Here is a 26,162-nt window from a genome sequence, read left to right as displayed (position 1 = left end):
TTACAGCGCAGAACACAAACTACAACCAAGAGAGGTTTGAGATTAGGGGTGGGTAAGTCTTGAGTCTTGCTGGTATATGGTGTTGTGTGCGCATCAGGATGGAGGAGCATTTCCTACCGCATGGTCTGCGCAAGGACCATGTGCCTGTGCGGTGGCTGACCCGAAGGGATCTTGGTCATTCGTGGGTGTCAGAATGATATAAAACCAAAATCACGTAAAGCTTCATGTCTAGCGTGTCAAGGGAAGAAGAATGGGGAAATGTTTCAGCAGTTGCACTGCTGCCATGGTTTCAGGAACAGCAGGACTGACAATGAGTTTGGTTCTCTTTTTTTAAAAACATACTGTTGCCTAATAGATATGTTATGAACAGTTTAGGTTAAAGGGTATTACCTCCTTCCATACACTGAACTCTCCTGCTCTTCCCAAATCCCAAAGCTTTCTGGAGGCATTTGTTCTTAGTTCTGAAATTCACAAAGGGTGCAAGAATAATGAAATGAGAAGTCACCATCAGGTGATGAGCAGCTTGGAAGGCAGGCAAAGTGGCGGGGGTTTCTCTTACACAGAGCGATGCAGCCTGGTCCTGCAAACCACAGACTCCGCAGATTGCTTCTCAGTGCCCCAGACACCTGTTGACTCCAGCTGAAGCTTCAGGAACTCGCAGATTCAAAATCTATAACCATGACGTAGGTTTTTTTAAAGGGCATGCCTTTAAAAACAAGATATATGGAGGCTCTCATTACCGCAAGGGAAAAGAAAGCTTTTAAAGTGAGATTAATTTTCACAGACATTCAGAAGAAGGAAAAATCCCAATCATATAAAGGGTTATTTTATTATCTCAACAAGGAAAATGGCATTTGTAACAACCAGGCATAATGTTTTCTGGTAGCCTGCGGATTGTGGTAACATCCTGTAATAAATTGCATCTGTAAGCTACAGTAGCTACAAGGTCTCATTATTGTAAATAAGGGATCATGTTAATATCTATAGGCTATTAAACTGGCTTACAGTGAAGTCAAATGTCTTAGGAGAGGAAATTGCTCCAAAATTATCTGGTAGCACAATAGGATAGTGTGTGATTGTGCAGACTTACTACAGGGGAACTAAAGGAAATGGCAATTTTCTGCACTCAGGAGGGGTCCTGTTGCCACAGAATTGAGGCAGTTCATGTTTATTACTGTATTTATCTTCCTCTAACGTGAGTTAGGGCAGTGTTGCTGTCTCCATTTTACAATTGCAGAACGAAGTTTTTGAGATGGGAGGGGCCGATGTCAAGAGAGAGTCTGTGGTCCGTTGTGCTACAGCTCTTATTTCTGGAGCTCAAGCTGCCACTTTCCCCACTGGACCTTTTCCACGTACCCAATTTGTGTGACCCTGGAGACAGACGCAGCGTCCCTGACCATCCTCAGGCTGAAACAATTCAAAATAGGATTGTTCAGTACTTGCTGAATTGGAGCCCTGGAAAAAGAAAGGAGATAAAGCCTCGGGGAACAGAAGTAGAAGCATCTTTCCATATGTATCCTAAGTTAGACCTAAATGGGTTAAATGGGAGGGAGGTCAGCTTCCATGTGGGAGGGCAGGTTTAGAGGCTGAATATTTCAGCTCTGAGCCCATCAGATTTCCAGGAACTGAGCTAGTGACTTGGGCGAATTGTGCTTTTATCAGTCCCTCATGTTTGAGCCCTTCCGAAGAGATGGTAATATTGCCTTTAGCAGTTGTTTCATATGCAGGCACAGTTGTTTATACAATTGCAGGAGGCTGGCTGTACTCGTAGCTGGGCTTTGTGTGTGCAAAACAAGAGCAGAGAGGGTGGCCAACACAAGACGCAGGCAATGAGGTTGTACTGTGTCACTGGAAAGTACAGACAGAGCAGAACACAAATTCTGTATTTATCATCATCAATAACAACCTCCTGGAATGTGCTCCAGACTTGCTCTGGGAGTGTGCTTCCCATATTGCATCTGTTAGTCAGGCTTTGGGTTTGGTTTAAAGCAGAGCTACCTCCTAAGGCAAATTGCAGATGGCTGTTGTGTTACCTGGAGCAGATGGGGGGTGAAAGTCACCCCACCGGGCTTCAGGTTTCTTTCAGCAACTATGAAACGAAGGGAGGTGGATTTCTTGTTATCTGCTGTGCCTCCATCTACAGCACCCTACATCCGTACCCTCACATAAATGAAGACTCGGTTAAGTAAGATGTTTGTATGATATCACATACCCAAATGTCAGAAAAGCAGGCACTGACGCAAATATGTACAGCTCTGAGGTGCTCAGATCCTGAGAAACTACTCAGAAATCTCAGGGAAGGCAGGTTGTGTGCAGGCCCACACAGAACCAAGCAGGTTATCTTCTAACGGGGTTTCTTGTCTTGTCTCTGCATATTCTTGTCAGAATAAAAATTAAGCCTTGCAAAACTAGAGAGCAGCTGAAAACCAGGCAATCCTATGCGGAGAGACTACACAGAGCAATTTCATCACTCCGTGGATTAGAGAGCATCAGTCTTGAGTCTGGTGTTTTTTTCCCTCTAAGCAGTGCAGCTAGTGGTTAGAGTTGGTTTTTTGTTGTTTGGGGGGTGTTTAAGTGTATTATTTGATAGGGGAAAAAAACCTTCTAGACAAAGTCTTCCAGAGACCAAAGGATCCACTCCGCATTTAACAGTCATGCAGTTAACATCTGTATTTTGCCCCTGGTAAAGTGGTAGCAGCATAAACCCTGAAGTGATTTATTAAAATGCTTTGAGATCCTCAGCTAGCCAAGTAAATTATTATTTCAGGCAGTCTAGACATTGTACACTGAATAGAGGGTCACAGCCCATGAATGTGTCAGTGAATAGGTCTTTGCTAGAAATTATACCTTCATATAAATAAAAATTTCAGTGAGTCGTTTCCCCCCCTTTTTAACAGCTTTTTGTTAAGGAAATCATTTGCCAAGTGTGATTCTTTGGTTAAGCACAAGCATTAATACGTTTAGGTGTTCAGTAATTTTCTTCTTAAGGGCCAAGCTTACAGACACATACATGTTTAAGTTGCAGCATCTGCTCCATGAATAGCTAATGGAATTGGTTTTCTGCACTAAACCATAAATGTAGTGGTTTCTGTAACAGGATTTGTAGCATCTTATTGATTGCCCCTTACAGCAAGCCCAAAAGCAATTTAAAAAACATGCCCTAAAATCTGTAGAGGAAAAGAGAAAAATGGCCTGAAGGGAATTCCTTGTCTTGATCAAGTGCAGCACCGTGGGATGACCCTGCAAGCTGTGTGTTGCAGGGAGGTGTAACCACTGAGTGAGAACTCAACCTTTGTGTCTCCAAACTTCTTTGGGACACCAGAGACCACATGGAGCAGGAGCTAGTCCAGAACATGTGTCTGACACCCTGTGTCAGGGCAGGACTCTGGAAGCCACATTGTCTCTGTGTGGTGCTGAGTATCCGCCACATCCCAGGAGGTTTAAGGGACCTGGAGATGTTGCAGAAGGATCAGGTCTTTCAGTCTTTGTCTTAGTGGTGCAGGACAAACATAAAGGATCTCTTTGTGACTCAGGTAGGCTCACAGGGGATGGCCGCTTGCCAAGGGTAAAACAGAGACAAAACCCCTGTTCTCGTGCTCCCTGAACTCAGATGCTTTTTGCTTTGCCTCAGACATGGAGTTTCTTATTTCTCTGACTGTTTTCTTCCCCACCCTCCCTGAAGAGGATAACTTACTTGAGGAGTTTGTGTCTCTGAGATGAAGGAGCCATAGCTTGCTCAGTCAAGCCAGTGCCCCTGGGCAGGCAGTGTCCTCCATGTCCCCATCCTTGCTGTCCTTGTTCCCAGGCCAGGCCATAGTCCCCAAGGCTTCTCCAGGTGGGAGAGGGGCAGCCAGAAGGCAAGAGGCGATGTCATGGCAAACCCACAGCTCTCCAGCCTGCCAGGTCCTTCTCGTCCCCCAGCGCGGTGCTCCACTGTTCTTAGGAAGTGGAGGACGGCTGGGGATCAGAGGGAAGGTTCCCCTCCAAGAGGCAGGAAGGATGGCATGGACAAGGAGGGTGACATGGAGCCACTGGGCTCTGCTGGGGACAGAGCTGCCCTCGAGAGCAGGGAGGGTGGGCAGGGGTCTTCGTGCTGGTCTCTGATCAGAGTGCTGCCAAGCCTCCTACGTCCTTAGCTCAGCAAACTTTCACGTTGGAGCGGGTAAGCGCACCGGCCGGCTGTGCGGCAGTGCTGTAACGTGGGCGGTCGTCCACCAAAGGCCAGGATGAGATCACTCATCCCCAAGGCATATATTCCTGACCTCACCCTTCTCTGTCATTTGTTGGCCGCTGAGGGGTTATTATTTCCATCCCTGTCCTTTTGCAGTGACATCGCAATACCAGGATTGCAGCAGGAGCCTTGCGCCTTCAAAGGGCTCAGTAACGTCAGCAGGATTTTATCTGCTAGGTTTTAGGTTTGAGCAGGATTAATTTCCTCCTAGTATACATTTTCCCAGTTCTCTGGTCACGTTCGTCTACTCGGTGTTAAATGAAATAAACAGTAATGTCATTAAAATAATAAACCTAAATTAGATCCAGACATCCCTCAGTGGCTCAGAACTTGCTCTGCATACTGGCATCGGCTCTGCTGGGCCCCCATTCCCAGATAGGAGAGTTAAAAAAGCTAAACAGGGCCTGAGCTCTGCACAGCGACTAAAACGTCAAGTGGTGAAGGGAGGAAATTCCCGCAGCCCACTTCCCTCTGAACTCTCCTTTCCCTGCCTCCAGCCACGCAGCAGCTTCCTGGCTGCAACTTGTTTCCTCATCCCACACCCCGTCTCCTCCATAGGAATTGCTAAATACAAACTCATACCGGTACAAGGAGTGCCTTGGGAGCGGAGCCTGAGCTGGGGATGGCCATAGCCAGCGGTTTTAATTCAGGATGGTAGCAGGGAGGTTCACGAGGCGTGCTGGCTGTAGCACTTCACCGGCAAGAACTGTTTTGCGATTCTCACTGCTTACTTGTGTAATGCTTAGCAAAAGGGAGCTTTGGTCTCTTCTGGGCTATCGAGACTTGAAGAGTATCATCTGCCCAGCGTTACGCTGCGGTTCCTGTTAGGGATGGTGCTCCACAGCTGAACTCAGCCACGCACCACGTGTGGAATTTTAGTTATGTTACTGGGAGAAATGAGCCAAGATCGCGGCCGGCAGTCGTCAGTGGAGATACAGCAGAGACAAGTATTCCCTACTGAGATGCTGGCCCCGACAGCTTTGCTGGCTATACAGCACTGTATTTCCAATCCTAAGCATTTTGACAGCTCAGAGCTTGGCTGCAAGAGGAGTGTGTCCTAGTCGCTTGTGGCTCCTGCTGGCCCTTTTGTTGTGAGGACCAGCCTGCCCCAGCTCAGCATGGCAGCAGGGCTCCCCTCTTGTCTCCGCTGTGCCTCAGGCTTCCTGGGGGGCTGCTTGGACCATCATGATGCTTGTGTTGTCTTCCCTGTGAAAAAGCAGAATAATGTCTCCTGCATCCTTTTTTAGAAGGAGATAGTGTTGCTTCTGGCTGCAGATCCCTGGATGAGGCCAAGAGAGGTGGCAGAAGCTGGTGTTACTGTCCACAGGGTGTTATTTTCTCAGCCACTGTGGACCACTAGCCACAAATCGGCCTGTAGTTTAAAGACTAGGGTGTTTTCTTAGTGAGATGCCAGCCTGATTTATGGGGGCTTGCTGTCTGCATGCAGGTTATAGGCAGAAGAGCTTTTAGACAGATGCAAGGGGAATGCATGCAGAGATTGATGGTATATGATTGATTTCAGCGCCTCCTATTCATAATAATGTTTCATTCCCTCTCTGCAGGATGAACAGAAGTGCATAGAAACAGTGGAACTGGAGAGTTATGACAAGTGCCAAGAACTGCGTGCGCTACTAAAAAAGAAAAACCGTTTCATTTTAATCCGCTCCCCGGGTAAGAAGGTAGGATTGCCTTTCTCATCACCCTCAAGTCTGCTAACTCCAAAATGAGTTCCCAGGCAACTGTGCCCGGAGCAGATGAAAGGCTCTGAGATGCAGCTATTTGGCAGCTGGGAGAAATGGCCTATAGCTGCAGATGGCCTGCAGTGTGTAAGGAGGAACACTACTGTCTTGTAGATTTTCTTCTTGTTGTGGGGAAGGCGTCTTCCTGCGACTCAACTTTGTCTTCTTGATATTTTTCCTGCCTTGTCATTTTCTTTCTTCCAGTACTCCCTGAGCAGTGGAGAATAACCATTCCCGGTGGTTCCCCCATGTGCTCTGGGCAAGGAAGTATCCCTCTCCCAGCTGCACATGCTGCAGCTTTGCCCAGATTCCAGTGAAATCAATGATCCTGATCCATGTACTGAGATAGTTCCTGGAGGTGGAACCACTGATCTGAGAAAGTCCAGCGCAAAGTTACTTGCAGTAAAATAGTTCCTAGGAGAAAAGATTTATTTTGCAGGATTCGTGTAACTGCATCTTTAGCTTCCTGCGCAGCATCTGGTTAGATCCAGAACCTCACCACCAGGCTGGCACTGCGAAGGAGCTATACATCCATCTGAACACTGTGTGCAAGGACATGCTCACCTTATGTTCATCGTCACTATGCATATTTGAAAGTTCTCCTTAGTTCCTACTTATATGCTATCCATTCCAGCATCTTTATGGGCTGGGATGCTTCTCTTGTTGCTTTGAGGCATGACGCTTTGACTTACTTCTAATTTCAATGTGATTTTATTGACCTGAGAGATCTTCCTACATCTCCCCATGCAAATCTGAGAGGTTGTGCAGGACAAAACATACTCATTTCCATAAGAATGTGAACTGGCAAAAATACCAACTTGCCTGCATTCCCCCGTCTCCATTTTGTTTAAATAAATGGAGATTGTTTGGTCCTTGTTGTCATTGTTGCTTATTCTTTCACTCCAGTCACTTAGTGTTTATTCATATAATAAGACCCCAGCTGAGTTCAGAGCATCATTGTGCTAAACTTCATTCAAAACAACAGAACAAGGACTGTCCTGCCCCAAAACACTCACATGGACTAGCGTGGGGGTGGAGAGAGAAGGTGGATGATGTTCATTTTGCAAGTAGGCGCAGTCTGTAATGGGGAGAAAAACACTGTTAAGCACCATGCACCAAAGTGATGGTGGCCTGGAAATTTGCACCCTGGGCTAGTGAGCTCCTGCTCAGCGCCAGATCCCAGAGCAGGGAGTCTCTCCAGTCCAAGTGGAGGTTTAGTGGTTGTTTTGTAGCTTGATTAATCAGAAATAATGTCAATTTTAGATCAAAAGTGGCTAACTCTGGCAGACTTAGTGTGTTTTCTAGAGGGTGGCTTAATAACTACAAGTGCGCACCTATTCCCAGGGAGGCAAATAAAAGTCTGTGTGCTCAGAGATGGGTGGCACAGTAGGAATTATTATTATCTGCCAGTATGTTACTTAGAGAGAAGTGTGTAATAGCTGTATATGTCTCTGCACTTCTGCATTAATCAACACAGGGTGTGAGACCTGTTCCTAAACCTTTCATTTCTTGCTAGGAGAAAGATATGCCCAAACTGTGCCCTGAAAGGGTAACTTCATCCTTTTGGCATGCTGGCAAGTTTACAGTTCCCATTTTTCATGCCACTGATTAAATGGAGACCTAGATAGAGGCTACTTTCTATAAGGCTCTTTTGGTGAAAGGAAGGGCTTCAATAAATGAAAAGTTCCCTGTTTGTAGCTCCCCGCCCACCCTCCTTTTGGCTGGGAATCTGGTGAGGGTGTTGACACACAACATACTTTGGCAGATGTTAGAACAGGCTTCAATTAGGAGGCCAATGTACACAACTGTCCTTCTTCTGTTTTGAAATTGCAGCTGTGGCGATATATATCAGCTAAACATTTTCCATTTGGGAGGCTTGCTGCCATCCACAATTTAAAATCACCCTGTAAGCTGGCTCGCCAAACCCTGCCAGATCTTGCTAGGGTTTTTTTGCCCCCTCTCCTGAGCACAACACTGAGGAATGCAGAAATCCAGTGAGTCTGTGGGGCTTACAAACAAGCTGGGAAAGGCCATTTCTGTTTCAGTGCACAAATAAGAGTTTCCCACTTGAATACAGGGAGTCCAGCTTAGCTGTAGGGGAATCCCAGTTTAAATCTTGGATGGGATATTCTTCAAAAGGAGAGGAGATGAATCAGTCAGTTAAAACTACTCTGCAGCTAAAGTTACACCTGAATAAGTAAGTTGCCTTACTAGACAGTGGTCTTTGATGGATGTACGCCAGATTCTGCTTGCCCTGTTCACAAGGATGACATTTTTATTAAGCTATGACAATATGAGCGTGTCACACGCCTGCACTGGTATGGAACTGAAAGAAACCACTGCCCCCTAAGCTTTGATTCTTCAGCAAAGGAAGCTGGCAGTGTGCAAAAGACCTGCTCTGCTTAGAAATCTCAAATGCTCTGTTCCACCCACAGCAATTAAATGAAAACTGTTGGATGCAGTGAGCTGAGCTAGTAAGAAAGGGCAGCAGCCTTGGCCGGGGGACTTTCAAATGTACTCACGATGCAAAAAGCAGTGTAAATGGTGCTTGGGGTAAACTGCCTGGAGACTACAGAGATTGGCACAGGTCTGGTATTCAGGAGGTCTGAAAGCCTTCAGCTGCAGGGAAGTCTTAAGAATGGGAAGAAAGAGGGTGGTAGCAAGGGAAGGAGTCCATGAGCCAGCACTGCAGCTCCCCGCACATCCTTTCCTAGCATGGCCAGGCACGAACGCTGCACCTGCAGTCAGGGGTGGAGACTTCGAATGCTTGTTTTTCCCTTCGTTGACTTTGGAGGTACCTGCAGCTGCCTTCATCGGGGGCCCAGCCTGGAAGCTGCAGTAGATAGCTGTGAGGCATGTTTGCCCTGTGCATGGAAGAGTTTGCTCCTGGGGTCTGCCAATTTGGCAGAGAAGCTGCCTTATCCCCAGGGATGAGGTAGCTCTTGGTTCAGCTGCAGAAAACCACAAGAATTGCCTAAGTGCCAGTCCCTTGGCTTCCACTTTTCCCTCTATGATCTGACCTGACAAAGTCATGTAGAAGGTGGCAGGAGATGGCCTCACGTCTGGTAGATGGACTTTGGTAGTTTAAGATGTTACTGACCCAGCTCTGTTCTGGCTTCTTCTGGAGGTGACCACCCTGTAACCAAAAGTCAGCAGAAGAGAACACATTCCCACACCTAAACCAGCAGTTCACAGTCCAGTTTAGCCCAGCCCCACTGAACTGGAGCTGACGCAAGGCTTTGCACTAAAACAGCTAAGCAGCAAACACAGGTTTCCGTTGCCCACCCCTGCTGCAGATCAGCAGCATCTAGCAGAACTGCTCAGCAAAGAGCTGGTGTTGGTAAAGGTCTTAAACTGCACCTATACAGTTCTCCAGAGGTTGTCTCTTCAAGCATTTAGTGCAGGTACAACAGACTGACCCCAGAAACACTTCTCTTTCCTGGAAAGCAGGGTCAGCATAGCTATAAGACTGTCACTGCTTGAAGAGACTGATGTCTCCGAGAAGACACGGAGCAATCAGGGAGACCATGCTCGCTGCCGTCATGGACAGTGACCCGTGTGTGTGCCTCTTGTAGCACGACATCCAGCCAGTGATTCAGCAGGAGCTGACTGGCCGTGCTGTGCTCTGAGTTAACTGACAGTAAATTGCGTAGTCTGTATTCACGGCTTACAATGGTCACTATCACATTAAGTTTAGCCATGACAGCTTTTCCTGGCACACCAGCCTATTGTTTATGGTGTGACTCAGTCTCAGCTGGCTTAGCAGGAGGAGAGCAAATGCGTACCCAGTCTGCTGCCTTCTTATATTGGTGTCACTGACTCTCTACCTTAAACTGTTGCCGGAGAACAGACCCTGCTTAATGTTTTGTGGGGAGTATCCATCTTCAGGTGCGTCCTCTGATATCTGTGAATACTCAATTGAGTAAAAATACGGACAAGATAAATGAATTTGTTTCTTGTTTATAGCCAACCTGGGGGTTTCAGATTAGTGTATAGAGCTCAGCCAGCCCTTTGGGGAGCTGGAGGGCTGTTTCTGCTGCTGCCTTGGGAGCATCTTTCCACAAGTCCCTTTCCCTCACCATCCGTTGAGTCTGCCTTTGGTGGTTGCAGCGGTAGGTCAGTGATACACTGTGCGGCAGAGGGTTGCATGCCAGAGGGACATCTTGGCTTCTCATTAATGACAAACCATCCCCCCAAGGCTTCGCTCTGCACTGCCGCAGGGTTGCTGACACCAGCGCTTAGTCACAGTCTTGGAGGCTTTATTTGGGGCCTGAGAATGAGGCACAGAAAGTGGTATTGGAAGAGGAAGCTTGAAGTGAGGCAGGAATCCTTCCCTTGAACAACATGTACGGAGATTTCTAAACCCTGGTGCAGGCTGCCAGGTCTTTGCCAGGCAGTGCAGCAGCTCAGCTGCTCACAAGTAGAGCTTTCTCATAAGCTTTTATAATCACAAAGCTTTGGGGCAAAATCGTTTCCAAACAAAAAGAAAGTTTTAAGCACACACAAAACCAGGCCTGCTTGGACTAAAACAAAATCTGGCTGTCACTCTGTTTTGGAGCCTTGCCTTCCCTTAGGTTCCCTGGTTAGCGTGGCCCTTCTGCACCCCAGACAAAGGGCTCTTTTTCCAGAGGGCTGTGGTTCAGGCCCTAACCTCTTCTCTGAGCTCTCAGGAAGACATGTGGTCCCATCACCTTATGTGCAAACTAATTGAATAAATAATCTTTCCCCAAATTGCTGCTTAACTCCCTGCTTGCCATGCTGGCTGTGAGGGTCTGGCACTTGGTTGCTGTGATGTGCACATGTAAAACCATGGCACTGAAGCAAAGAATAAATGTAGAAGGGAAGGGCCGTTGGTTTCTAGCTAAACAACAGGAGTGAGTGTAAGGAGATCAGGCTTTAGCTCTGCAGAATTTCTGGTGGTACCTTCAGAAGCTGCTGAGACTCAGAACAGTTGCTGCTTTGTTGTGCCATCAACAAAACAGGGAGCTGCTAAGAGCATTCGACTGTCAGTCACCATTAGCTTTGTCACCCTCGTTTTATATAGCCCTAGTTTCATATAGACACTGCTGTGATTTCAGAATGTGCGGCCTCATTTACAAAAAGGCTGGGACCACAACACAGTTGTAAGCTCTTGAAGGCAACGGGAAGGTGCAGAATACCTATAAGATACTTAACATTTAACAACCCCCCAAAACTATTCCAAACGAGACTCCACTAGTATGTGTTGTGAATGTAGTTCACTTCCCCACCTGTGAGAAGAAGTGGATAATTGCAGTTGCTCTGAAAAGTAATTTGTGAAGCCCCCAGATATTGTAGTGATAAGCAGCAAAGAAAAGATTATTGGGGGAATCGGTAATTCTGTTTTCAGGGCAGGGCTTGAGCAGAGTGCAATCAGTAGGACATACTGACCCACGAGGATAAAACACACAATGGGATGGCTCTGTAAGGAGTGCTGCTTGTGTCGTTAAGGAAGGTACTAGCAGGAACATGCATAGCAGGCTGAGTTAGGACTGCCCCGGCAACGTTGGGATTGTCTAATTTTTAAGGGCTTGATTTTTCAACTTTAATAATGTTCTTTAGCAGAAGAGTATTTCTGTGTGCCTGTGCAGTGCGGATTAGGGCACTTCAAGGAGCTATTTGGATCCAAGCCAGTCTGCCATAGAGCCACCTGTAATGTGAAGATGATACTGCTCTCACCTGAAGTGTACGTTGGGGAAAAGCTACATAATAATAGCGAGGCGCTCAGAGAACACAGCAGTGAAATAAATAACACCCTACCTATTGCTCCTGCTGCGTACAAGAAGAGGTTCAAAACACTGAGCAAAGCCACGGGACTTCCCTGGCAGAAGGAGAGAGCTGGCTGGCTGGAGGACAGGCCATGCAGTCCCACCACTCCCTCCTTATTTGTGTCCCATGCTTCTTGCCAACTCCCTCTTTTATGGCCAACTCTTCCCTTCTTCTTAGTACAGCTGTTCAAACCCCAGAGAGTGTATGTCTAGTGTCCACTGCTGTATTTCTTCATTTGCAAACAGAAGATATGGTTAATTTTTTCACTGACTTTGCCCTTATGCCTCATCATATCCGTGCTCAGCTGAATTGGGTTTAGTGCCACCAAGGTCAGAGTCCCAGATTCCCGTATCAGTTCTGTTCTGCAGAGCCACAGAAAGAGGGAAGCAGGCAGAACCTGCTGCCCGCAGCCCTCCCATTGCTTGCAGCCTGGGGGGAAGTTGGCGATGAAGTCCTTCATTGCATCCGAACCAGCACAAAATTACTTGGACTTTCAGTCTGACTCCTTATAGTCAGTGTCACTGTTTGCTGTGCAACTCACCGCTGCTCTAAGAGCTATTCCAAATGTTTTGCAGAAGGACGAAACTCTTACTTTCTAACTACTTTAGTTGCTAGTTGCAAAAATAAAACTACAGCAACAAACTGTTCAGCATAACAAAATCCTGTTCATGAGAGCTATGAAGTACTTGGCAAAGCACAAAGGAATCTGTAGTTTAAACACAGGCTGGAACTGGATGTTATATAAAAACTGAAGTGATATCCAGAGAGCAGAGCTACCTCTCTGGTCCTGACAGGAATGCTTAGGCAAAAATTGACTCTCTGTTCTTGCAGGTTCATGATATCAAATTTCAAGCTCCAACTTTGGAAGAAAAGGAATCATGGATAAAAGCTCTTAATGAAGGGATCAATAGAGGCAAAAACAAAATATTTGATGAGGTAAGAGAAAAAGTGTTCAAACTCCTGTATTTCTCTGTCAGTTCTCATCCGCTGCTTTTTTAGCTAAAAGCAGCACTTGCCCGAGCGCCCATGCTCCCTGTCCTTCCCGCATGCCAGCCGTGGTCAAAAGAAAGAGAAGGATGGTGTGCAAAGCAGGCCAGGTTGCTCCCCTGAAGGCTGGGAGCTTTAAACCACTTCAGTTCCCAGCTCAAGAAAGCAGAACACGTAGAGAGCCATTTGCACCCTCCTACATCTCACTGCCTTTCCCTTTCTCCTGGCCGGGATTAGATGCAGGGAGGCCCAGGCAGCTGGTTGAGTAGATGGTGTGCCAGAGGGGTGGTCTGTGCTGCTAAGAGCTAACATCTCATCCAGAGTCCCATGGGTCGCAAGACCTCACCAGAGTCAGTGGGAGATGGTCTGGTGACTTCAGTGGGTTTGGGATCAGCACATGCATGGGAGTTCTCCTCTCCTGGTGGAAGCGGCTGGTGCAGAGAAGCAGCTGCAGCGCTGAGTCGTGTAAAACTGGAGCTGCAGCCCGGAGACTAGTCTTGCCCACACTGCCGTGATCCTCAGCACCAAGCAGCCTGAAGGAGATGAAGGTATTTGGTTAGGACATGGCCCAGCCTTCAAGACTGGAAAAATCTGAAGTGACTCAGTCCACCAGCTATTCCGCTTGCAGTCTGGAGAGAAGTCTGGTGGAAAGTTACATCATGGCCCCAGCCAAACATGCCTGCCGCTCAGCTGGCCCCAGCACACCTGCACTCCCAGATTCTCCTCCCACTCTGCTGCACAGACAGAAGGATGAAAATTGCACATTCTAGAGCCTGACTAACCTTGACCTGCTCCCTGTTAGCTTGTAAATCAGCCCTGGACTAAACCAAAGGAGCAACGTCTGTTCTGTTGTTGTTTCAGTAACTGAAAGGAAGTGCACAAAACCACCATCACAGGAATGACACAGGAAGAAATGGTCAGGGTAACAAGGGGACGAAGCAAACAGCAAGATCTTTAACAAAGGAAATGAAAGCAATGAGTAAAATTTTTGAGAAAAGGCCTAAGCGCTGCAGATACGGTGCTGGAGACGGGAACTCTGAGAGCTTGGGCTTTGCTTTTATTCAGAAGGGGGCAAAAGCAGGAGGAGAGGCTGGAACATGCTCCTTTTTTTGCTTAAGCAAATGGCACTCAGTGTCAAGGTTTTGCTGGTAGTGGGACGTAGCGGTTCCTCAGGCCCTTGGACCAAGTGGGAAGCAGCACGTGGGATTAAAGGGACCAGCTGGGACCAGCAGCAGCCTGAGATGATAAAACACAGCAGCAGAGAGCTTAGCAGCCAGGTCTGCTCTCATGTTTCAGCGGGTGGGAGATGTGACGTCCTGTAATGCAGTGCAGCTCAGCCCTTGCTGGAGCAATCCCGCTCGGGGTTGGAGCTGCCTGGAGTGGCACAGCACGTGGCCGTCTGGTGGGCAGTGAACTCTGCACACCCCCTTGGCAGCACAGCAAGGTGGGATCTCAGGTCACCTCCCTGGCCTGTGGCCTGGGGTTATCCTCCTTATGAGGACCTGGGCTCTCAAAGGGAGCCAGCCTCTAATTCTCATTCATTCCAGTAAGGATCAAACCTCAGATTTAAAGCATTTCTGCACAGGCCAGGCACAAGCTAATGGGTCAAGCCCTCAGCTGGCTTGGATTAGCTGTTCTCTGCTGAAAGAGCTGTAAACCCACTCTGCCATATCAGCCAGAGACTGGGACCCATTTTCTCCTTTAAATCCCTATTTCACCTTTGCCAGCTTTCCTACTGTACAAACTTGTGGTACAAAGGTCAGCAAACCAAGGACGCACTGATGTTTCCACCATCCCCAGTGCTGCCCCTCTGTGTGGAGCAGGCTCCAGCCCTCAGCCATCATGGCATGGGTGGGTGGGCAGTCACAGAGCCGGCACAGAGAAATACCTTGCCAGGGGGCTGGGACTTCTCTCCCCACATGCAGGAGGCAGTGGATTTCTCATCTGATTCCAGGAAATAAATTTGTTAATTCAGCTAGAGTTGCAATTAATCCAGGTCACTGCTCACACCTTCTCTTCAGCATCCTGCAGTCATTAGAGCTGTAGAAGGAAAGGTCTGTAACAACGCACTGCTGATACAGTTCACAGTCAGGTCACGGTTATTAATGAGCTTTCACCTCGTAAGATAGCAACAGCAGTTTCAGCGCTGTGCTCTGCCACATGCAGGAGCTGGTCCAAGCCCAGGCTGCAGCAAGGACAACAAAGCTGCCTTGTGTCCTTCCTTCCCTGCCCCTTAGGTAGAGGGGAGGTTAGCCATCACAAACTTCTGAAGGCTGGGTGCGTTGCTTTGGGATGTCTGTTAGATGAACAGAGCTCTGTACAGGACAGATACCTTAATATCCCTCACGTACATGCAGAGCTTTGCAGGCGGACTGCAACTGAAGTCTGAGGCAAAGACTGTAGTTGTGAAATATTCATCCAAATGCTGCATCCCTTCATGTGTGACTGAGAATTTTATAGACATATCTTAAGAAGTTAATGGCCCTTTTCCTTTTTTCTTTCCCTCCTCTTCTCCTTTTTAAAGGTGAAAGTAGATGAGAGCCTTTCCTTGGACCATGTAACTCGGGACAGGGTGAAAATGACCCACGGACGAAGGCCACCCACGAGAAGTCACCTGAAGGAGGTAAGTGCATGCCCCTGGGGTGAGCCATCTCCCCAGCTGGGATCACAAGAGCTGCTCCATCCACTTCGGTACAAAGCCCCAGGGAAAATCCCAGGTACAGACAGCCCAGAGAAAGCTGACAAGGGAAACAGCTTCCTCTGGGAAAGACTGCACCAGCACCTAATGAAGCTCCAGGTTCCCATAGAACTGTAGCTGCTGCAACACATTACAATATATTTAGCTTTCCATAACTCATGAGCTGCTTCACCATCTGGTGAGAGCCATTATAGTTTCACTTTAATCAGAAGAGACGAAGCTCCTATATTTATCTTCTAAGAATTGATGATTTTGTAGCCACAGTGGTCTAAAGGTATAAGAACTGCATGGTTTGTGGGGAGAAGCTGTATTTTTTATTAAGCTAACTGAAAAAAGCAGACAAGCTTTCAAGCTTACAAGCCCTTCCTTAGGTCTGAAACAGAATACATTATTCTCCCAGGCAGTTTTATGGACCAGCCTGTCTACTCTTAACTGACTTTCTGGATCTGTGACTTAAAAAAAAAAAGAAAGAAAAACCAGCACAAAATAAACCTGCAGTTCATTTCCATGGGAGATGTTCTTACTAATGTGTGATTCCTGTGATTTATGAAAAAGTTTCCACAGACAGATTGATATTTCAGCAGAGCATTAATCTCAGCCAGGGTTTTTAAATCAAACCTCCTTTCTTCAGACTTCTAAGACTCTGACTTATGTGTCTGCATGGCACTCAGATGACCCTCGTGCAGAAAATGAGATGCCCCGAGACTTTTTACTTTGCATGGAAATGGAGGGAGAGTGTCTCTTCTAGAGAAATGCATGGGAATGAATCATAGATTCCCATCCACTCCTCCAGAAAACCGCAGGAGAAAACATGACAAAAGTCACAGCAGCACTGAAGTGTGGATTTTCTGTTGCCTAATATGGGTTCGGTAAGGCAGGAAGCCCTTCCCTAGGCACTAAAAAGATCTCTCTCCCCTGCTCAGCTCACTGTGTTCACGAGATACCTCTGAGGTTAATACCTGTAAGACCTCTCACCTTCAGCCAAATTCAGGGGAAACTGGCTTACAAGTTCAGAAGCAGGAATGAGGGGAAAGGGAGTGGATAGAGCCTGCAGAAATATGTGTGTCGTGGCTGCTGGCTGCAGTATCATGAAGGAAATGGGATGAACAATGATTTCCAGTATCAAAGCCGGCCAGGTGAGGACGGGTCAGGGCCAAGCTGCCAGGATGCAGCTTGCCTCTGTCTCTCTGATGGCCTGGAAAGGCAAAGAGAGATTCTTAACTAAACTCTGCACTGCATAAGTCTGGCCCTGGCTGCAGCTACGCCTTCATGTGGTTTTGGGTTCACACAGGAACTGTCACCCTGTTTCTCCCTCTGGGGCACTGAGCTTGCACACTGCAATGTCTTTACGAAGTCCATCCTTTTTAGGAAAAAAAACCCTACTAGAGTGGTTTCCACACAGCCTGTGGCTTGAAGGAGGTTTAACCAGCTGAGGCTTGGTCCCAGTAAGACAGGGATGACATCAAGTTAGAGGAAGCAAGCAGAAATATTGCAATAGTATCCATGGCCAAGCAGTCCAAAGATCAACTTGGTTTATATGTTCAAGTAAAACTATGACAGTCCCAAAAGCAGAAAGGAGGTGTGCTTTGGGTAGGCGTGTTGTAAATGAAGGGGGTAGAGGGATTCAGCTACCACAGGATAAAGAATTAAAATATAGCAGAGCTGACCACTTAGCACCGACAGGAAAACCAAGAATTAAGGTTATTGTGGAACAGGCTTTGAGACGTTCTTCTGAAGGAAGTAGTAAAATAAGTTCTGTCCTTTTGTCCTAATTCTTGACTGCTTATGGTTACTGGCTTTTGCACAATATTCTCATGCAAGTTGCTGCACTGTCAGTCAGAAAATAACAGCAAAATGCCCGTGACATTCACAGAATGTACGGGTCTGGGGGAAAAGCAGGACTGTGCAGGGGGATCAAAGTGCTTCACTATGCACTATAAGATTTGCTGCAATGTACATGACTTCACCCAACTTTCTTCTTTGTTGGGTGAGATGTTTGGGACTGATGATTATCATAGCTCATTAAATTTTAGCACAGCAGATCACATTGGGTTTCATTTACCAGAATAACGGAGGTAGAGCTGGCTACGAATGTTAGAGGGTAGCACAGGGCGATGCTGCATGGAAGAAGCACAAGCTCCATAGATTGCTCTTGAGCTATAGAAAAAACTGCTCTTAAGAGCACCGCTTTTGTTATCAGTCAGGTTCTTCTTGCAGTGTTGACAGTTCTTAAGTATATATGGGGTGGATGTGTGAAGCGGCAAGCCCTTGCTTGCTGTGCTGGTTGTGAGGGTCTTGCACTTAAATGATGGAGCACAGGATTGATGATGGGGTAGATACTGAAAAAGTTCTCTCTTCTATTTCAGGCTGCCAAGTCTACATCAGATGGTATCCTGCGACTAGATCTGGATATAGTGGACAACGGACCGCCAAACTTGGATTCCACCATCAGTGAAAGTGACAATGCACCACCCCAGAAAGAAACTCCAAAGCCACCTATGCCACCCATAAAACCCACTGGCACAAAAGAAGACCAAGATGCAGGGAACAATGTTCCTGACCAGGAACATAAAAAACCTCTGTCTCCTCCGTTGCCTCCAGATAAGAAGCTTAAGGAAGGCATAGCATCAAAGGACAGTGTAAATGCCAGGGAAGAGGACTCTGTAAACCCAGAGGAGAATATGGAAGGATCCCAAGCACCAAGTGAGGAGAACAGAGAGAACCTCATCGAGGTCAGCAACAGGGGCATAGCAAAAGCACCAATTCCTCTTCCAGACAAGCTAAAAGTAGCTTGGGACCAACCAGTCCTTGAGCCTAAAAACACAGAAGACTTGAAATCATCAGGAGATAGCAGCAAAGACAACGTTGCCGAGATTGCTGCTGCAGATGTTACAAAGCCTCTGGTTCCTCCTAAGGTTCTATCAGAAAAAATGCTAGCCACAGTGAACTCCAGCCATGGTGATTTGGAAGCTGGGGGCTGGGAAGACCTGGAGTCTGACAGGTCCAAGCCCCCAGTGAATGGGATTGCAACCAGCGAGGTAGCAGAGTTCACATCCCCAACAGCTGAAGCTGAAGAAGGAAATGGGAGAACCTCTGCCAAGAAGGAACAGCAGACTTCAGCAGAAGAGATACAGACTTCCTTAGCTACAGAAACAGACCACGACAGTGTAAAAGCAACTGTGGAGGAGAAAGAGTGTGCAGAAAGCACTTCAGGTCTCAAACCTCGCAGTTCTTCTCTGGGAGACTTGCTGTCTGATTCCAAAAATACACAGAGAGCACTTCCAAGCCAAGGTTTCCCCAAGGGTTCCCATCAATGCTTAGCTAAAATGGAGGAGAAAGTTGCTAATGAAAGGGAAAAGGCAGAAAAACTTCTGCAGAAGGTTTTGCGTGAAGGGTTGGAACAGGCCCAGGAGGGGAATGGACCCCCAGTGATGGCAGAGACATTGCTCAATGAGGCAGTAGAACAACTTCGGCAAGCTACACAAGTTTTGCAAGAAATTAAAGGTCTCGGAGAACTGAAAAAAGAAGCAACACAGAAACAGAAAGAAAAGCAAAAGGATCTAGTGACTCTTTATAGAAGAAGTGCTCCCTGACATACGTTTCGAAGAGACTTCTTTCTCAAAATCAAAGCTAAACATTTGCCATTTATGATTTGTACCATTGCTAGGCCAGTGTGTAAAAGGTGGTGTTTTGCTGTGCACACACCACGTTTATGGGACAGAAATGAGCTTTCAGTTATAGCATCTTTTTCTCTTCATGTTGTACATACCAGTTCAGTTCTAATCCTCTTAGCACAGCAGAAAGTTACAGGACATTGAACAGTTTCAGAAATGTGAATGCTCTTTAAGGACTATATCCAAAGTCCTTTCCATGAATCAGGCCTTAAAAATTACTAGTAGTCAAACCAAGCCAGATTTTTGAAAGGAGCAGAATGGCTATTCTAGCAAAAGCCTCTGTCTATTTGTATTTACAGAGAAGCAGATACCAAATTACACTGGCACTTATCTGGTTTTCCCAGTTACATCACTTAAGGATAAATGTAGTCAGTGTTTGTTCACTTGCTGGCAAGGTTTCCCTGACCACCTGGCCCAGTGTACATCTGGGAATGTAAAGATAAATGGTTTAATCTTCTCCAAAGATACTCATAAAACCACATCCACGATTAAAAAGTGACCTCGCACAGAGGCAAACAAAAACTGGCCAGTTCGTGGCTACAAGTCGTGTCCTCAGACCTGGAGCAGCTGTATGAAGCACTGAGTCTGGCTCTGCAGAGCTTCAGGTGTGCTAAGCACTGTGTAAGTGAACACAAGTCTCAATGCATCATTGCTAGGCGAGTATTAATTGTTCCTGTTTCATTAATAGGGAACTGAGGCAAAGAGGTTACACTTGGCCTTCGAAGGAGTGTCTTCTGGCGACGGAACACATTTATTATTGAGGATCATACCTATCTGGTAACTCTGAATCCCCTCATCATTGTAGGGAACAATTAGCCAGGCATTTGGAGAACTTGTGTCCAGGAGAGCCCCAGGAGCTTCTTAGGAGAGCTGTCATTAGGAAGCTGGGATGTGTGTTCCTTTAGCTGTAGGCTCACTCTCTGTGTTGTCTTGGGATGTTAACTGACAAGAGCATGCATCAGGCAGCAGGTCTGGGTGACATCCCTCTTCCTATTTAACATGTCTCTACCTGCTGTGTCCTGGCTAGCCTGAAAGCCACGGTTTGGCACAGACATCAGTAATTGGAGTACATGGAGGGAAAGGCTTTTTGCACGCACAACTTTGGGGCTGGTCCCAGTGGCTTAAGTACATTAAAATAAAAATGCATCGCTACAGAAGGGTCTGAGGAAGGCATTGCAGAAGGCTCCGGCACAATTCCCACAACTTCCCTGCCCACCCACTGAAAGCAACCACAGCTCCCGTGGTCTTTCGTGATTACAGCTGTGATAAAATCATGTCTTTGCATCACTGCTGTATTAGGCCCTCACCTGGGCTGGGTCCCCTCCCCTAATCTCTACAGTTGCTCTTGATGACAATCGTGTGACAGCCTGAAGGGCTTCTCCTTTGCTTGAGCCAGACTCTGGAAGCATGGAAAAGGGTGATCTTCCCAGTCTGGTTTTAAGGAGTGACATGCTACCTAAGATCTCGTCTCTTATTTGCTGGCACTGCCCTCTTAGCTCACCCATTTCTTTTTCTTCTGTTCTTTCTTTTATAATTTCCCAGGTTCCACAAGGCTGCAGCAGGCTGCAAATACCCTCCATAGCAGCAGCTCAGTAAAGTTCCATCTAAGCCTCTTCTGAGGCTGGGCAGTGGGCACTTCAGGTCTAAGCACAGAAATGTTGGTTTTGGGCTTCCAGATATCCTGGCTTTCACCGCCCAGAGCCAGCAAGACAGGTAGCGACTAGAACTGGTGTTTCTGCCTCTTTTGATTAAACCAGCCTTGGTTTTAGTGGTCTGTCCCCCTCTCAAGACAGCCATAGACATTGCATGGGAATTCACTTGTTATTCTCTCACGTGGAAAGTTCTACACAGTCAAAACACTCAGGGCTCAGGTGCCAGAAAGCTCTGCTTTGAGACAAAAAGTTTCCTACGTCCTAAGCCCACTCCCAGGCACGCAGCCTGGAGCAAACTCTGGATCTGTGTCATTTGCTGCTGTAGATTCAATGTGAACCATGGGTCTTATTCACCTTTCCAGACATACTTAGGACAAGGGCTAATAACACAGACAATAATCAGTGCCTATCTGCTATCTAAATGTATTTTTCTGCATGTGCACTTTTGTTTACCGAACACTGTGTGGTATGAATGTGAGCTGTCAGAACCTGGTGTGCACTGGAAGTCAAGGGACATCAGCTACAGAGAGCAGGGAGGCTTTTGCAAGATGCAGTTCTTTAACGAGAGATGAATTAGATGGGGGAAAAAACAGTTCACACTCACAGGAATATAACCAGGGCAAACTCTGGGTCCAGGTTCACATCCCAAAGCTGAAGCCATTCCTAAACTCCAGGATGGGCAAATCAAAGCCTGGAACTGAAAACCCAGGAAAATGAAAACAGCTTATGGGATAGCTCAGTCCCCTAATTTATATACAAAGGCTTTTGCTCTCACAGGTGTTTTGTTGTGGCAGTATGTTCTGTGGATACTTGTCTGACAAAGCGCTGATGAAAATACCCAGACATCCCTATCTGTTACAGCCAAACCTACAGGATGTGCTTACATTTACTGTATATTTTTATATTATACTGAATATTCTAATGAATAAATGTCTGACATGTTACTGAATACCCATCAGTAGGAATCTTAACAGGTAAAACACCCTGTATCTGTTAAGAAATGGACAAGTTAAATCATTTTACAAGCTACAGCTAATTACTGTATTTGCTGTACTAACAGAACTTACTAGATTTGTATTATGTCTTGTAAATAAGTATAACTTAAATGGAATCTCCATAGCACCCAGTAACTCTACTGCTGAAAATGCTATGTTAGACACTCTTTGGTTTTAACTATTTTTTCTAATAGGGTTAGTAGTTTCATCGTAAAATGTCTAGCCCAGCTGTAAACCTGATTCACCTGGACCTTGCAGGAAAAAAAACCATCATGTTCCTTCTGCAGTTTTCCCACTTTTCTTCTCATTCTGGTCATAAGCCAGGCTGTGCCTAGGGCTGGGGAGTGGGTTCTCCTGCAGCTGCCTCCTGGGGTGTTTTTACATCATCCTCTGAAAATGGCAGTGCTGGGCAGAGTCAGAGACAGGATCCTGGTCTGCTCTGACCTTATACATTAAGTCCCATCTTCGGGGTATGCCCTGCTACCATGCACTTTTTTTTTAATCTTCTTTTAAACTTAACATTTAAACTTACATCTAATTTCTGGCTGCACTAAGGCTGGTTTTCTTGTGCCTGAAAACCCTCTGGGCATGAAGCGCTGGGGCTTGAGTCTGTGTTTTGGGCTGTGCCGCCAGGTTACATGTCTGTGACAGGAAGGAAGTGAGTTTGCAAGCAAGCAAATGTGGATGGCTATCTGAAAAGCAACTGCTGCAGCCCGTGGAAAGGCAGCACTTTGTCTCCTGCTTGTAAAGAGCTTTGAGATTTGGCAATAAAACCCCCCTTTTAAATATCAGCTGTTTAAGAGCCATTTGTCCTAAACAGGAGCAAAGAAGATCCACCAGCAGCAGTACATGGAGGCTTTACCCTGGAGAAGGGCATGCTGTACAGGCTGTGGTCAGGCTGGGGTGAGCTAGATGCTGTGCTAACCACAAGTCTGGAGGAAGGAGAAGTGCTGGGGGCTGCGGCTGGCACAGAGCTGGAGCTGCTGCTGCACACAGTGCAGTTCCTGAGTCATCCCTGCCTGCCAGCTTGGCTGCCTTGGCCAGAAAGCACGGCCGAGGCCAGGATATGCTCCTGCTGCTTCTGGAAAGCAGTGGGCAGCATCCTCATTGCTGGAGACCTCACCAAGTGCAGTCTCCAGCAGTGCTGTCTGGGCAGCCCTTAACATCTTCATGTGGACTCTCTGTTGTCTACAAAATGTTGAGCTAACTCAGCAGTCATCCTTGTGGTGGTAAGCAACACCAGAGCCTCATTCCTCTGCCCAGATGCCAGTAAGCTACAGGAAGATTCGTACCATAGTGACTGCTTCCCTTTTGTGACAACTGGGCAGGAACTGGTCAGTAGGTTCAAAAGTTACAAGGAAGCAGGGAAAAGAGTGCAATATACACGCCATCCTATTGCACAAGTTTGGCTTCATTTGTCTAAAAAAAACGTGCTTAGCAACTCCTCTAACCCCTTGCTGGGAAGGGGGCTGTACCTCAAAGGAACCTCCAAGACACAGGGTTTATTTCTATAGATACACTGTAAAGAAAGGCACCCTCTTCCTCTCACACTAAGAAAACAGACAACACATCGCATTCTGGCCTTAAATTGTTGTTGGTAAGGAAGGCAAGTGTCTAGCACCACATAAAACATGATCTAAAAAAATGCAAAAGAAAACATACATAATATTGGCATATGAAACATTTGTCTAATTCCTTTTAATCCAATGGATAGTCATGGGTTACTGGTTCAAAGAGACTATGTTATCATGTAAACTGAAATAAAAAATGCAGGTCTTAGGTTCCGTCCAGTGATTGCACAGGACTCAATAATTTGCAAATGAAAAAGAGCAGAAAGAGCTCTTCCAGTCCCAGGGTGCCAAAAAATTTACTACAGCATTGGCTGCTCTACTCAGATGACTAATTATTCTTGCTATTAAAAAATGTGGGTTTTTATCTAAAATATGAGTCATCAACAGTGAAGCTCTCCAAGACTTGCCCTTTCCAGTTTAAAGAGACAATTTGCAGGCACAGAAGATATCCACCATGTTTAGAGAATGGAGATCCCCGTTTTTTTATGATATGCAAGTTCACATAGTTCAGAAAGCCAGTGCTTAATTTATTCCAGGAAACTTAGTCACCATGTTCTTCTAGCACCTTACCTCATGGCTAAGCAACCCACAGTATTCCTGTGACAGCCACCAATGTGATGTTACAAACCATTAACAATTTCATTCTCAGCAGCAGTCCTGCTGCCTGCGATCAATGCAAGGTACTTTAAGCCACGTATTTCCCATCCGCTCCTGGGTATCAGAGACCCAGTCCCACCAGCTTCACTTCAGAGAGCAGCTGGAGGCTTAGTCCTCGCATCTCCTGCTTTCAGTGTTAGTCCCTTCTGCCTGAGCTAGACCAGCCTAGCAGTTCAGAGGTTGTAAAACACAATATATGAGGACATGGTGAAGGAATCCTACCTTAGTGCATCATTACTGAAGGTGACGTAAAGCACGTGTATTCACATCTATAGAAAAAAAAGAAAATGGTGGAATATTGCAAAATGCCGTTTGGACGAAGTTATTACAGGAGGGATGGCTGTCAACAGCTTATCACATTGACTGGATAAAGGGAAAAAACCAAAGTTGGCTTAACTTGCAGCAAAAAAGGATTAAAGACCTCTATTTAGGAAACTTCCAGGCCCAGGGTGGATGTATTCTAGAATGGGATCTCCACCACTGGGATTTCTTAAGAGCAGTATGCAGGGAAGGTGGGTACATCTCACCCTCTTCTGCATGGAAAGGTGGATGAAACCGTTGCCTGAGGTCCTTCTCAGCCATATGGTTTCTGCAGGACACTGACAGAAGCCTCAACAACCAGACTCAGGGGCTAATAAACACCACAGGCTATTCAGGTCTAACCCTGTTTTCCCTCTCACTGAGGCACTGTGAGATGATAAAAGTGGTGCTCTAGATGTCCCCTGTGACCCTGCTCACACCTCCTCAGCTTGGCCTGCCCTCCCCAGCTTTATTCTCTTCTCTTCTCCAGCTTCAGATTTCAGTTCTTGTCTCTCCTCACCTTCCCATCTCATGTCCCTTCTCTGCCAGAACAAGTGATTCCTGGAAAACTCAGCACTATGTTGGTAGAAGCTGTCCATAAGTTTTAGTTGTGCCGCTGCCAAGAAAAACCTCCTTACCTTTTGCCCCCATTGGATTCATGATAAGTTTCTACATCCCCATGGGAGATAAGTTTATGCTTTGGAATGTGATCAGTTTTCAAAGTCAGGAAATTAATTTTAAAATTATTTGCTCAAGCTAAATGAATGAATGGATCAAAATGCTGGGAACCCAAGCTAGAACTACCTCAATTTTTTTGACCAACAACGCTATTGACAGTTCTTTTATAGCATCTTCCGGTACCTTAAGGTGGTTTGTGACCAGGAATGAATTCCGCTTTGTAGTGCAGCCAGGAGGGACAGTGGAGCTTCTCACCATGAAGAAAGAAGCAGATACTTTTATTTTTAATTGCTGCAGTAGTGACATTTTGCAGCAAACATTAGATGACCTGAACATTTAGGTAACCAGATGAAGTGCTCCTAAAAACAGCAAACAAACCAAAAAGACAATTTTGAGAATTTGTCCTTTGACAACTTTTTTAACCCTTAGCAGTGATAGGAACAGACCTCCAAATCCTGCCTTCTTTGGGCAATATGACAGTTAAAGAATTATTTCTAGCCCGTAAGTGGATAAGACATACTGTGCAACTACTACAGATAGGTGTTAAATCTACCATATTGTTCATTTAAAATAAGAAATGAGAACTTGAAGTATTCTGGAGATGTTCTGGGGGAAAAGACAAAGCCATCTGGAGCAGAGATGGTAAGAGTGTGTACTGGAGAAGAGGTCAGTGGTAGGAAGAGGGCAAGACATGGGGAGGCAATGCTAAGTACTATCTCCTGTTCATGGATAAGGATGTGACATACAGGCAACACAAACAGATCCAAACTCTCCTTTCCCTCAGAACTACACAGTAGGGTCATATCCAGAAATAAGGATATTTGAAAGCTGGTTACTGGCTTTCCCTTACCCCTTACTGAAACATTTAATTCCCTCTTGGTCTCTAAATAGTTTCAGATGCTCGGTGAAGTTTTTAACTATATTAATATTTTTCCCTCCCACCCAAAAAAACTCAAGTAGTTTTGGAGGAAAATTATTGTTTCTTCTGGAGAAACCTACCTTGCACAGAAAGAAATCCTTCTTAAAGGAGAAATGCTAATCAGTTTTAGATTAAAGTTATGTAGCGCATTACTGCATGCTGGGATATTTATCACTGAAATTGATAAAACACTAGAAAATCTCCAAAAGTCCAGTGGATATGCAAGCCAGCATGACTAACTGGGTGAGGATCTGTGCAAACAAAGCTGCAAGTT

At 46.2% G+C, this 26,162-nt stretch overlaps 1 protein-coding gene across 1 annotated transcript in view; it reads left to right on the top strand.

The window, feature by feature from the left end:
* The window catches only part of PLEKHO2 (pleckstrin homology domain containing O2), a 28,791-nt gene extending 6,237 nt beyond the window's left edge, over positions 1–22,554 (top strand). Inside the window, exons 3-6 of the mRNA XM_055717409.1 lie at positions 5,794–5,910; positions 12,589–12,693; positions 15,269–15,367; positions 17,809–22,554. Of these exons, the coding sequence (XP_055573384.1) occupies positions 5,794–5,910; positions 12,589–12,693; positions 15,269–15,367; positions 17,809–19,035 (1,548 nt within the window). The 3' untranslated portion in view covers positions 19,036–22,554. The remainder of the gene's footprint in view (positions 1–5,793; positions 5,911–12,588; positions 12,694–15,268; positions 15,368–17,808) is intronic.
* The last annotated feature ends 3,608 nt before the right edge of the window (positions 22,555–26,162 follow it).

Source organism: Falco cherrug, chromosome 7 (assembly GCF_023634085.1).
Source record: "Falco cherrug isolate bFalChe1 chromosome 7, bFalChe1.pri, whole genome shotgun sequence".
NCBI lineage: Eukaryota > Metazoa > Chordata > Aves > Falconiformes > Falconidae > Falco > Falco cherrug.
This window is presented reverse-complemented; position numbering and strand designations above follow the sequence as displayed.